General features: G+C 40.3%; 1 protein-coding gene across 1 annotated transcript in view; it reads left to right on the forward strand.

Moving 5' to 3' along the window:
* The first annotated feature begins 2,224 nt into the window (after positions 1 to 2,224).
* The window catches only part of ANKS4B (ankyrin repeat and sterile alpha motif domain containing 4B), a 34,888-nt gene continuing 22,705 nt past the window's right edge, over positions 2,225 to 14,407 (forward strand). The window contains exon 1 of the mRNA XM_040440143.1: positions 2,225 to 2,416. Within this exon, the coding sequence (XP_040296077.1) occupies positions 2,253 to 2,416 (164 nt within the window). The 5' untranslated portion in view covers positions 2,225 to 2,252. The remainder of the gene's footprint in view (positions 2,417 to 14,407) is intronic.

Below are 14,407 nucleotides of genomic sequence, written 5' to 3' on the forward strand. Positions count from 1 at the left end.
CATGCACTATTTTTTTTGCTGAAGGGAAACACGGACAACGGACGTGGAACTCAAACGGATGAACTATCAGCATTTTTTTGCTGACCCATTGAAATGAATGGGTCTCCATCCTATCCGCAAAAAAACGGAACGGAGGCCGAGAAAAATAACTGTCGTGTGCATGAGAGGCCTAAGGCCTCATGCACAAAACCGTGGTGTGTTTTGCGGTTCGCAAATCGCGGCACTTTGATTGACAGAAACGGTCATAATCACATTTACACTGCCTGGCCCTGTCAATCAAAGTGCAGAGTAACGGCAATGGGCCACATTTATTGATGTGACTGTCTTGACATGTGCCAAAATTTGATGCCTATGTGGCTCATTAGTTTAGGGGGGAAAAAATTGTATGCCTGTACTCCTAGCTTGACAAAGAAGATTGAATTAGTGGAAAAGGGGCAAGGTTTCATAAATCCATGGCAATTTCCAGCAGCCGCCACTAGGGGGAGCCCAGTACATAGAAATTGTTACAGCTTCTACTTAGTTCAATGGTAACTGTATAAATTCCTATGTACCAAAATCCCCACAATTTTACCATGAAGGGAATTAGATTATTTTAAGATGTATGGGGGAGATTTTTCAGTGTATTTATGCCTTAGGCCTCTTTCACACTGGCGTCGCGTGTGAGGGCGAAAAAGAAGACAAGCCGGGCTTTGCAAACATGTGGATGAGGTGAGTTTAATTTTTAATTTTAATTTTTTAACCCCTCCATCCCTAATTTAGTTAGCATTCTGTATTAAAAATGCTATTATTTTCCCTTATAACCATGGTATAAGGGAAAATAATAAAGATCCGGTCCCCATCCCGATCGTCTCCTTAGCAACCATGCATGAAAATCGCACCGCAGCCGCACTTGCTTGCGGATGCTTGTGATTTTCACGCAGCCCCATTCACTTCTATGGGGCCTGCGTTGTGTGAAAAACGCACTATATCGAGCATGCTGCGATTTTCACGCAACGCACAAGTGATGCGTGAAAATCACCGCTCATGTGCACAGCCCCATAGAAATGAATGGGTCCGGATTCAGTGCGGGTGCAATGCGTTCACCTCGCGCATTGCACCCGCGCGGAAAACTCGCTCGTGTGAAAGAGGCCTTAATTTAAAAAATAGCAATTTGTCATACTAAGTTTTGCTATGGGGTCCTATGAGATCTCAGTACGCCCTGCGGAGGGTGTTAACTCCAAGTTTTCAATTTAAGGAGGAATCACAGAAGAAAAGCACAATGTAAAGTTCTAATAAAATCTGTTATTATATGAGGAACACTAAAACAAACATGTTGGGAGCGGTGACTGATCCTCTTTAACCAAAATTACAATTATTACTTAGTCATTTACAATCATTGTCTAGCCTGCTGTTTGTATGTTTCTGTTTTCATTTTATGATTGTAGATTTTTTTTTATTCTAATGTCTGTACATTATTATAGAACCGCCATTTTACCTGAGCTGCATTCAGAGATTTGCTATATATTAGCCACATGGACCATAGGAACCTGAAGTCTGAAGATGGCTTGTTGACTTCTATGGGAGAGTGTTGTGGGCATACTCTGTGACTTGTGCAAAGGTCACTGTGCAGCGAGGGGGAGGAAGTGAGCTGTGTCCATCACCTATTGTGAATGATGGATGCTGTTTTATCTACCTCCAGCTTTATAACAGTGGTCTGACCTTTTATTATAGTCCTGTCTGTGTTGATAATGAGATCTGAGACGTGATCTCCACAGATCGGCAAGTGTAAGGGCAGATTAAATACAGCCCTAAGACTCAGTGACCAGTGTGAAAAATGGCAAGATTTCAGAATTAATTTAAAACATAGATAATAACATGGACAATTAGAAGAAACCATCATCAAACATGTAGTGAAAAAAACATAAAGCTATCACAATAACTTTACAGAATAGGTCAATTTCTACCGATACATTCATGTGATTATTGAATCTCTTGCTTGTCTAGCTCCGGACACCAGAGATGGGACTTTGAGCCATTATTATCATGAAGTTGATTATTCAATTGCAGCCTCAAGTAGTATCTTCACATATGGCGTGGTTAGTTCCTAAGGTTTCCTCCCCATGCTGCAGTAATTACGAGGGACTTTGAACCCAATCCTAGTCAATGAGCCATTCCAGCATGTAATAATTAATCAGCCATGGTTCAGAAACTCCTTCCTGCAAAGCCCTACAGATTGTTCCCAGAACCCCGCTGAGGCCAGAGGAGCAATAAGCATGTCCACCAGGTATCACCAATCTGCCATAGATGGCTACTTAGATATCTTGAAAGAAGCCACTAAAAAGGATGTCAACACAGCAGATGGTGATGGGATGACTCCCACCATACTGGCAGCCTACCATGGACACCTGGATGTGCTGGAGCTGGTGTGTAACAGAGGGTAAGTAAACTGTGGTTTCTATTAGGAGAGCAATGCTAGCCTGCGACCCTAGAGGGCTCTAAAACAAATGTGCTCCAGAGCCAACCAGATGTTTAACCAAAGATATTGGCAAAGAACAGAATTATCAGCATTTTTTTAGGTCTCTGAGATGATCAGCATATCATACTATGTAAAGCAGAGTTATGCTCTTTGCTGATATCTTTTGCCTAATGTCTTATGTTTTCTACCCATTAAAATGTGGTCCTTGTCAAGGTCGCTCAGATCCTTATCCTTTTTTACTGCTTCCAACATATTAACTTTTATAACTGACTGTTCCCCTGCAACCTAATATATCCTACCCTGCGACAGGTGGCAGAATCAATCATTCACTTTACTTGTCAGGGGTTTTAATGTTATGACTTATGGTTGTCTCGTAAAGATGAGCAGAGACAGCAGGATGGATGTTAGATATACGCAGGGACTCACAGCACTCACAGGACTCTCTCCATTGACTTTAAAAAAAACGTTTCCACCTCTGTGGCTAGTCTCTTCATCGTCTGTGACCTAGTTAAAGAACGATGTGTACCAAGCTCCTGGTGCGTTGCTGATTTCCGGTTTATGTTAACATGAGTCATTTTTATGGTTGTCTGTATTTTTCCATTTGCTGTTTCAACTCTTTAAGACTCCCAGAGTACATTGCAAAGGGTGAAATCTGAAGCAAAAATTATGGAAGAAATACACAAAATATAGGGCGCACTGCAGATTTAAAACCCCGCAACATGCCCTATAAACAGCATCAGTTTGTTCTGCCATGTGTGAATGAGGTTTTGTAAAACCATACTTGCCAAATTTCTTGCTGATGCTCCTGGGGGATATCAACTGGAAATTTTCAGGGAAAAGGTCCCCTTTTTTTTGAGCCACGCTCCTTTATGTGCCATGGTACCACCCCCATAGGCCTCTTCGACATGTTAGTGAATCGCGCATGGCACCACCCCCATAGGCCTCTTCGACATGTCAGTGAATCACGGATGTGTGCTATCTGTGTTCTCTATGGACCTCTCATGTATCCATTGACTTTAATGTGTGGTTTTCCATGGACCATGGGTCCATGGTGACACCAGAGAAACATGCCCTATTTGTGTCTGTGATTATGGATCACTCATGCACATTATAGTCTATGGGTCTGTGAAAACCTTGGGCACAACAAGGATGCCATTCATGTTTGGTTAGTAGTTTTCAAGGATTATTGCTAGGAGGTGCTCAGGAAAGCAGTTTTACATGGAATATGAGGGCAGAAAAGGACAAAAAGACCAAACACAGACTTTAATGGACATCTTCACGGATGAGCCACTGAGCATCTTGTCACAGATGTCATCACGGATGTGTGAAGGGGCTAATCTATGGGAGGTCCCAGGACAATTCCTTGGAACTCGGGAGACTTGCCAGAAAGATTTCCCTTTTTATTAGGAGCCTTTCAGATGTTGGCACCTATATGTAAAACCCTATTTAGTTGCATGATACATGTATGTATCATGTTGCAGATTTTCAATGCAGAATCACACATTCATATGTGGGCCACTGTGTGTAGGAAGATATATATATACACTGCGTGCAGAATTATTAGGCAAATGAGTATTTTGACCACATCATCCTCTTTATGCATGTTGTCTTACTCCAAGCTGTATAGGCTCGAAAGCCTACTACCAATTAAGCATATTAGGTGATGTGCATCTCTGTAATGAGAAGGGGTGTGGTCTAATGACATCAACACCCTATATTAGGTGTGCATAATTATTAGGCAACTTCCTTTCCTTTGGCAAAATGGGTCAAAAGAAGGACTTGACAGGCTCAGAAAAGTAAAAAATAGTGAGATATCTTGCAGAGGGATGCAGCACTCTTAAAATTGCAAAGCTTCTGAAGCGTGATCATCGAACAATCAAGCGTTTCATTCAAAATAGTCAACAGGGTCGCAAGAAGCGTGTGGAAAAACCAAGGCGCAAAATAACTGCCCATGAACTGAGAAAAGTCAAGCGTGCAGCTGCCAAGATGCCACTTGCCACCAGTTTGGCCATATTTCAGAGCTGCAACATCACTGGAGTGCCCAAAAGCACAAGGTGTGCAATACTCAGAGACATGGCCAAGGTAAGAAAGGCTGAAAGACGACCACCACTGAACAAGACACACAAGCTGAAACGTCAAGACTGGGCCAAGAAATATCTCAAGACTGATTTTTCTAAGGTTTTATGGACTGATGAAATGAGAGTGAGTCTTGATGGGCCAGATGGATGGGCCCGTGGCTGGATTGGTAAAGGGCAGAGAGCTCCAGTCCGACTCAGACGCCAGCAAGGTGGAGGTGGAGTACTGGTTTGGGCTGGTATCATCAAAGATGAGCTTGTGGGGCCTTTTCGGGTTGAGGATGGAGTCAAGCTCAACTCCCAGTCCTACTGCCAGTTTCTGGAAGACACCTTTTTCAAGCAGTGGTACAGGAAGAAGTCTGCATCCTTCAAGAAAAACATGATTTTCATGCAGGACAATGCTCCATCACACGCGTCCAAGTACTCCACAGCGTGGCTGGCAAGAAAGGGTATAAAAGAAGAAAATCTAATGACATGGCCTCCTTGTTCACCTGATCTGAACCCCATTGAGAACCTGTGGTCCATCATCAAATGTGAGATTTACAAGGAGGGAAAACAGTACACCTCTCTGAACAGTGTCTGGGAGGCTGTGGTTGCTGCTGCACGCAATGTTGATGGTGAACAGATCAAAACATTGACAGAATCCATGGATGGCAGGCTTTTGAGTGTCCTTGCAAAGAATGGTGGCTATATTGGTCACTGATTTGTTTTTGTTTTGTTTTTGAGTGTCAGAAATGTATATTTGTGAATGTTGAGATGTTATATTGGTTTCACTGGTAAAAATAAATAATTGAAATGGGTATATATTTGTTTTTTGTTAAGTTGCCTAATAATTATGCACAGTAATAGTCACCTGCACACACAGATATCCCCCTAAAATAGCTAAAACTAAAAACAAACTAAAAACTACTTCCAAAAATATTCAGCTTTGATATTAATGAGTTTTTTGGGTTCATTGAGAACATGGTTGTTGTTCAATAATAAAATGAATCCTCAAAAATACAACTTGCCTAATAATTCTGCATTCCCTGTATATATACACACACACACAGTGTATATAACTGTATATATAATTTCCTAAGTGCAGGAGTGCACAATATGCTGTGCTGGAGCTGCCATAGAGCTTTTCCTATAGTTTCACTAATCAGTATTCCTAAAGTGTAATTATTTTCTTTCCCAGAAATGTGTATTCAGTGCATGTGATTAAGATGTCAGGGTACCACGTTACAAATATGAATGGTGGGAGCAGTAAACTCTGAGGGAGCAGCAATCCTAGAAATACCAGATTCTCCACCTGCAAATGTGTGACAAGGATAATTTCATTTTCGCCTGCAGCATTCTGTGATAACGCATAGAAGAAAAGCTCTGTGCCAGTAATTGAGCCTCATAAATCACTAGATTGTGTGATGTAATATTCCATAATGAGCAGTAAGACAAAGAAATGAATTGTTTATGACATTTGTCACAGTAAGAAAACCCAGTGTAGTGCGGAGTCTCACTTCCCTCAAAATTCTCTATCCATTATACAAAGAGCAAGACAGTGTGACCACGATAAATGAAATACTATTCACATCTAGATTATTATTATTATTTCCACATTGGAATCATCATCTATATATATTGTATCTAATCTAGCTATCTATCTCCTATCTATCTATACTACAGTCATGTGAAAAAATTAGGACACCCTTTGAAAGCATGTGGTTTTTTGTAACATTTTTAATAAATGGTTATTTCATCTCCGTTTTAACAATACAGAGAGATTAAAGTAATCCAACTAAACAAAGAAAACTGAAGAAAAGTCTTTTCAAGATCTTCTGTAAATGTCATTCTACAAAAATGCCTATTCTAACTGAGGAAAAAGATAGGACACCCTCACATGTATTCCCTCTTAAATTGGCTCAGATCTCACACAGGTATATCACACCAGGTGCACATAATTAGTAGATCGTTACTCTGCATGTTGAATGAGGCTTGCCCTATTTAAACCTCAGACATTTAGTTTGGTGTGCTCCTGACTGTTGAAGTGAGAGTGAGCACCATGGTGAGAGCAAAAGAGCTGTCAGAGGACTTCAGAAAAAAGATTGTAGCAGCCTATGAGTCTGGGAAGGGATTTAAAAAGATCTCAAAAGATTTTGAAATCAGCCATTCCACTGTCCGGAAGATAGTCTACAAGTGGAGGGCTTTCAAAACAACTGCCAACATGCCCAGGACTGGTCGCCCCAGCAAGTTCACCCCAAGAGCAGACCGCAAGATGCTAAAAGAGGTATCCAAAAACCCTAAAGTGTCATCTCGAGAACTACAGCAGGCTCTGGCTACTGTTGATGTAGAAGTACATGCCTCTACAATCAGAAAGAGACTGTACAAGTTTAACTTGCATGGGAGGTGTGCAAGGAGGAAACCTTTGCTTTCCAAGAGAAACATCGAGGCCAGACTGACATTTGCCAGCGATAAAGTTGACAAAGACCAGGACTTCTGGAATAATGTTCTTTGGACAGATGAGTCCAAAATTGAATTATTTGGACACAACAGCAGAGGACATGTTTGGCGTAAACCAAACACAGCATTCCAAGAAAAGAACCTCATACCAACTGTGAAGCATGGAGGTGGAAGTGTCATGGTTTGGGGCTGCTTTGCTGCAGCAGGACCTGGTCAGCTCACCATCATAGAATCCACGATGAATTCTACTGTGTATCAGAAGGTGCTTGAAGAACATGTGAGACCATCAGTTAGAAAATTAAAGCTGAAGCGGAACTGGACCATGCAACATGACAATGACCCAAAACATACTAGTAAATCAACCAAAGATTGGCTGAAAAAGAAGAAATGGAGAGTCCTGGAATGGCCAAGTCAAAGTCCAGATTTGAATCCCATTGAGATGCTGTGGGGTGACTTGAAAAGGGCTGTACGTGCAAGAAACCCCTCAAACATCTCACAGCTGAAAAAGTTCTGCATTGAGGAGTGGGGTAAAATTTCCTCAGACCGATGTCGAAGACTGGTAGATGGCTACAAGAACCGTCTCACTGCAGTTATTTCAGCCAAAGGAGGTAACACTCGCTATTAGGGGCAAGGGTGTCCTATCTTTTTCCTCAGTTAGAATAGGCATTTTTGTAGAATGACATTTACAGAAGATCTTGAAAAGACTTTTCTTCAGTTTTCTTTGTTTAGTCGGATTACTTTAATCTCTCTGTATTGTTGAAACGGAGATGAAATAACCATTTATTAAAAATGTTACAAAAAACCACATGCTTTCAAAGGGTGTCCTAATTTTTTCACATGACTGTATATTTATCTATGTATGTATATCATATCTATCTAATATTCATCTATCTTATTATTATCACAAGCTATCCCTGTAGCCGATATTCTTGTTGACAAATTAGGGGCATTTAAAGGGGTTGTTTAGCCTTCTCTAAAAGACAGCCTACCCTCAAGATAGACCATCACTAGCTGGTCAGAAGGGGTCCGTCACCATAGTAGTGAACACAAACTTCAGTTTTCCTTTAGGCCAGTTTTGATAAATCTCCTCTATTATCTGTAATAGCGTTAGACCTAAAGTACAAAAGAGACCTTCCAAGAATGCATGTAACCCTAAGGACCACCCCAGACAAAGCCACCACAAGTCAGCTGTGGTAGGAGAACAGTGGACATTACTTATTGTTTGATTCATTTGTTGCTGTGCTTTCTGTCTGGCTTCTACTTTAGAGAGGAATTTCTTTGGGGAACATGTATCCTTTGATGGGGATTTGGATGGCATTTCACTGGTATTGTTATTTTGTACTTGCGCTTTAGGTCTGGTACTATTTCAGAAGTAATGTGTGTGCCCTATCTATACACATGGACACAATTGTTGGTACCCTTCTGTTAAAGAAAGAAAAAAACAAAATTGCCACTTAAACAACTTACAAAAGTAATAATAATTTATTTTTTGCTGAACATCAGCTAATGAAAATCGAACATTGCTTTTGAATTGTGGTTCAACAGAATAATAATAAAATAAAAAAAACTAATGAAACTGGCCTGGACAAAAATGATGGTACCCCTAGAAAAGATTGAAAATCATTTGACCATGGGGACATGTTAAACTAAGGGGTGTCCTGTAATTAGCATCACAGGTGTCTTCAAACTTGTAATCAGTCAGTCTGCCTATTTAATGGTTCAAAAGTACTCACTGTGCTGTTTGGTATGATGGTGTGTACCACACTGAACATGGACCAAGGAAAGCTACAGAGTTCTCTCAGGAGATTAGAAAGAAAATTATAGACAAACATGTTAAAGGTAAAGGCTATACGACCATATCCAAACAGCTTGATGTTTCTGTTACTACAGTTGCACATATTATTCTGAAGTTTAAGGTCTACGGGACTGTAGCCAACCTCCCTGGACGTGGCTGCAAGAGGAAAATTGATGACAAATTGAAGAGATGTATAATATGAATGGTAGCCAAACATCCCAGACCAACTTCCAAAGAGATTAGAGATGAACTCCAATATCAAGGTACATCAGTGTCAGATCGCACCATCTGTCTCTGTCTTAGCCAAGTGGACTTAATGGAAGAGGACCGAGTAGGAAACCAATGTTGAAAGCAAATCATAAAAAAGCGAGACTGGAATTTGTCAAAATACATAATGACAAGCCACAAATCTTCTGGGAGAGTGTCCTTTGGGCTGAGGAGACAAAACTGGAGTTTTTTGGCAAATCACATTAGCTCTATGTTCACAGATGCAAAAATGACGCATACAAAGAAAAGAACCTTGTACCTGCTGTGAAACATGGAGAAGGCTCGGTTACGTTTTGTGCAGGGTCCAGTGAAATCCCAAGACTACCAAGGCATTCTGGAGCGAAATGTCCTGTCCAGTGTCAGTAATCTTAGTCTCAGTTGCAGGTCATGGGTCCTCCAACAGGATAATGATCTAAAACACACCACTAAAAACATCCAAGAATGGCTAAGAGCAAAGCATTGGACTATTCTGAAGTGGCCTTTTATGAGCCCTGATCTAAGTCCTACTGAACATCTGGGAAAGGAGCTAAAACATGCAGTTTGGAGAAGGCACCCTTCAAACTTGAGGCAGCTGGAGCAGTCTGCTCACGAGGAGTGGCCAAAATACCTGTGGACAGGTGCAGAAGTCTCATTGAGAGTTGCAGAAATCGCTTAATTGCAGTAATTACAAAATATTAAGTTAAGGGTACCATTATTTTTGTCCAGGCCAGTTTCATTAGTTTGTTTTATAAATTATTCTGTCAAACCACAATTCAAAAGCAATGTTTGATCTTCATTAGTTGATTTTTAGTAAACTTTTATTTATTATTACTTTTGTCAGTCTCAAGGTTTTTCTTTCTTGAAATGAAGGGTATCAAGAATTTTATCCACGTGTATATCTATGAATTAACATTATCTATTTTCACCCATGACTTTTTTGTGTTTCTATGCCCCTTTTATTCTTTATTGTTTCTAACTCAGAATAGGTCATTGAAATGAGATCGGTAGGGTCTGACAGCCACCACCGGTGATCAGCTGATTTAAGCAGAGTACCGTCTATTGTACAGCGGCTGTGTTTGATATCGAAGCTTACCCATTTAAGTGAATGGCACTGTGCTGTATAAAGGTCATGTGACGGACGGACATGAGGTCATAGGCCAAGGAAAAGGCTGAAGTGGCGCAGTTCCTTCCAACAGCTGATCGTCGGGGGTGCTGGGAGTCAGACCCCCATCAATCTCATATTGATAACCTATCCTGAAGAAGCAAGATAAATATTTAAAGGAGTCATCCGGGAATTCGATAATGTTGACCTATCCTCAGGAGAGGTCATCAATACCAGTTCAGCGGGGGTCTGACTCCTGGGACCCATACTGATTGGCTGTTGGAAGAGGTCACAGCGCTCCGTGAATACTTAGGCCTCTTCCTAGGCCATGTGATGTCACTGTAAATTAGTCACATGGCCTAGGCACAGCTCAGTCCCATTCAAGTTAATGGCGCTGAGCTGCAGTACCAAGCACAGCGGCTATACAATGTACAGTGCTTTGATTGGTAAGATGTGAAGAGACCGCAGTGCACACTGGTGAGCACAGTGTTGTCTTCAGACTTATCTTCCAAAGGAATAAAAGAAAGACATGGCACTCAACATCTGACCTATTTATCGGCGTTTCGTCCTGTCTGCACTTCGTCTTGCTCCAGACGCTCTTACCCTGTCCACACCAAGCTGTTTATTATGCTTTAATAAAGTAGATGAAACGGTTGGATGGTGAGTGCCATGTTCCTCTTTTATTCCTTTGGAAGATATGTATTGGACTTTGACATAGAGCACCACTGTGACCTTAAAGGGGTTTTCTCACTTATAGGAAATAGCATTTATCATGTAGAGAAAGTTCATACAAGGCACTTACTAATGTATTATGATTGTCCATATTGCCTCCTTTGCTGGCTGGATTTGCAGCGGACTAGGGCCAGCATCTTGGGGTACCCTTTAAGAGGTTTTTACTATATATGTCGCTCTGATAGAGCAAGTTGTCGTGACGCCAGTTGCATCGAAGCAACGAGGACATGGAGTCCCCTTTAACCCCTTCAACCCGGGCCTGTTTTTACCTTCCTGCCCAGGCCATTTTTTGCAAATCTGACATGTGTCACTTTATGTGGTAACTTTAAAACGCTTTTACTTATACAGGCCATTCTGAGATTGTTTTCTCGTCACATATTGCACTTCATGGCAGTGGTAAAAATAAGTAAAAAAAACTTTTTTATTCATAAAAAAAATACCAAATTTCAAAAATAGTAATTACTTTACATTCCCCATATGTCTTCTTCATGTTTGGCTCATTTTAAAAAATTTATTTTATTTTTTGGGGACGTTACAAGGCTTAAAAGTATGGAAGCAAATCTTGAAATTTTTCAGAAAATTTCCAAAACCCACTTTTTAAGGACCAGTTCAGGTCTGAAGTCACTTTGTGAGGCATACATAATAGAAACCACCCAAAAATGACCCCATTTTAGAAACTACACCCCTTAAGGTATACAAAACAGATTTTACAAACTTTCTTAACCCTTTAGGTGTTCCACAAGAATTGATGGAAAATGGAGATGAAATTTCAGAATTTCACTTTTTGGGCAGATTTTACATTTTAATCCATTATTTCCAGTAGCAAAGCAAGGGTTAACAGACAAATAAAACTCAATATTTATTACCCTGATTCTGTGGTATACAGAAACACCCCACATGTGATCGTAAACTGCTGTAGGGGCACACGGCAGGGCGCAGAAGAAAAGGAACGCCATATGGTTTTTGGAAGGCAAATTTAGCTGAACTGGTTTTTAGATGCCATGTCCCATTTGAAGCCCCCCTGATGCACCCCTACAGTAGAAACTAAAAAAAGTGACCACATTTTGAAAACTACGGGATAAGGTGCCAGTTTTATTGGTACTATTTTGGGGTACATATGATTTTTTTATTGCTCTATATTAGGTTTTTTGTGAGGCAAGGTAACAAAAAAATTGATGTTTTGGCACCGTTTTTATTTTTTAGTTTTACAGTGTTTAACCGAGGGATTAGGTCATGTGACTTTTTTATAGATCAGATCTATATGCACGTGGCAATACCTAATATGTATACTTTTTTTTATTTTTTTTACTTTAGAACAATAATACCAGTTTTGAAGCAAAAAATAATCATATTTTAGTGTCTCATAGTCTGAGATCCATAGCTTTTTTATTTTTTGACCGATTCTCTCAGGTAATGTCTCATTTTTTGCGGGATGAGGTGACGGTCTGATTGCTACTATTTTGGGGGGCATACACCTTTTTGATCATTTGCTGTTGCAATTTTTGTGAAGTAATGTGACAAAAATGGCTTTTTACCCTTTTTTTTTTTACGGTGTTCACCTGAGTGGTTAGGTCATGTGATATTTTTATAGATCTGTTTGTTACGGACGTGGCGATACCTAATATGTATACTTTATTTTTTTCACTTTAGCACAATAATAGCAGTTTGGAAGCAAAAAATAATCATATTTTAGTGTCTCATAGTCTGAGAGCCATAGCTTTTTTTTTTTTTTACCAATTCTCTCAGGTAGGGTCTCATTTTTTGCGGGATGAGGTGACGGTCTGATTGGTACTATTTTGGGGGGCATATGCCTTTTTTATCACTTGCTGTTGCAATTTTTGTGATGTAATGTGACAAAAATTGCTATTTTTTTACACATTTTTTTTAAAAGTAGAAACTAAAAAAAGTGACCACATTTTGGAAACTACGGGATAAGGTGCCAGTTTTATTGGTACTATTTTGGGGTACATATGATTTTTTATTGCTCTATATTACGTTTTTTGTGAGGCAAGGTAACAAAAAAATGGATGTTTTGGCACCGTTTTTATTTTTTATTTTTACAGTGTTTAACCGAGGGATTAGGTCATGTAATATTTTTATAGAGCTGTTTGTTACGGACGTGGCGATACCTAATATGTATACTTTTTTAAATTTTTATCACTTTAGCACAATAATAGCAGTTTTGACACAAAAAAATGATGTTTTAGTGTCTCCATGTTCTGAGAGCTATAGTTTTTTTATTTTTTGGGCAATTGTCTTAGGTAGGGGCTCATTTTTTGCGGGATGAGGTGACGGTTTTATTGATACCATTTTGGGGGGCATACGCCTTTTTGATCGCTTGGTGCTGCACTTTTTGTGATGTAAGGTGACAAAAATGGCTTTTTTTTACACTGTTTTTATATTTTTTTTATGGTGTTTATCAGACAGGGTGGATCATGTGATATATTTATAGAGCCGGTCATTACAGATGCAGCAATACCTAATATGTGTGGGTTTTGTTTGTTTTTTTCAGTTTTTTATTATAAAATAAGGGGAAAGGGGCGTTTTTTTTCTTTCTTACTTTATTAATTTTATTACTTTATTAATTTTATTAAAAACACTTTTTTAAACTTTACTTTATTTATGACATTCACTTTTGGGGGTCTGATCCCCTCTGCAATGCATTACAATACATCTGTATTGTAATGCATTGCCTGTTAGTGTATGACACTGGATCTCCCCGGTTCCCGTAGAAGGCAGTTCCCGATGCCGTGCAAAGCATTGGGCAGCCTCTGCACGGCATCGGGCTGCCTTGTGTCGCATCGGGTCCCCGCGGAAGAGGTTAATCCGCCGGCATCGGCTTTTACAGCGATGCCGGCGGATACAGCAGGGGCCCGGCTTCCCATGACGTAACAGTACGTCAAAGGTCGGGAAGGGGTTAAGTATAGTGGTGTTGGTACCCAGATGTAGGATTGCCAGAGTGGTGTAAGGGTTGCCTACAGTGTTCCTTGGGTGTGGCTTTAGCACTTGTCACAGTGCTTCTACCTGGATATCCTTGGATCCCAGACATGGTTGTCCGAAGCAGTGATAAAAGGTGTGTTGAACTTGGATGATGAAGGAATAATTGAGTCCAGACTTTGTATATAGTTCCAATGCAGCTTTACTTTGCATAAACTTTCAACAAGGAACAATCTTACAACTTTATCTTGGTCAACTTCTGACAGGCAAACACTTCTGCCACAATCTCAGCTCTGCTATACTGTAGCTTTATCAGCTCTGCTATGTCAGCTGGATTAAATAGGAACTTTTCCTTTCTGCTGTAACTTAGCTTTCTGTAGTCTGTCTGTCACTGTAATCCTAGGAAAACTTCTTCCTGGCTTCAAGCTTACTTAGCTTGGCTTTAGGCAATGCAAGCCCAGGAGGGGACATGCAACTATTTAGAACTCACAGGCAAGGCCTGTCCAGCAGGGATGAGGCCTGCTACTGCTCCAAGGAGGGGGTAAGCTAGACACACGACCTCTCCCCAAGGAGGGGAAGGCTAGACTGACTTCACTTACTAAAACTCCTCCCTCTCTAGAGAGAGC

This window comes from Bufo bufo, chromosome 7, assembly GCF_905171765.1.
Source record: "Bufo bufo chromosome 7, aBufBuf1.1, whole genome shotgun sequence".
Taxonomy (NCBI): Eukaryota; Metazoa; Chordata; class Amphibia; order Anura; family Bufonidae; genus Bufo; species Bufo bufo.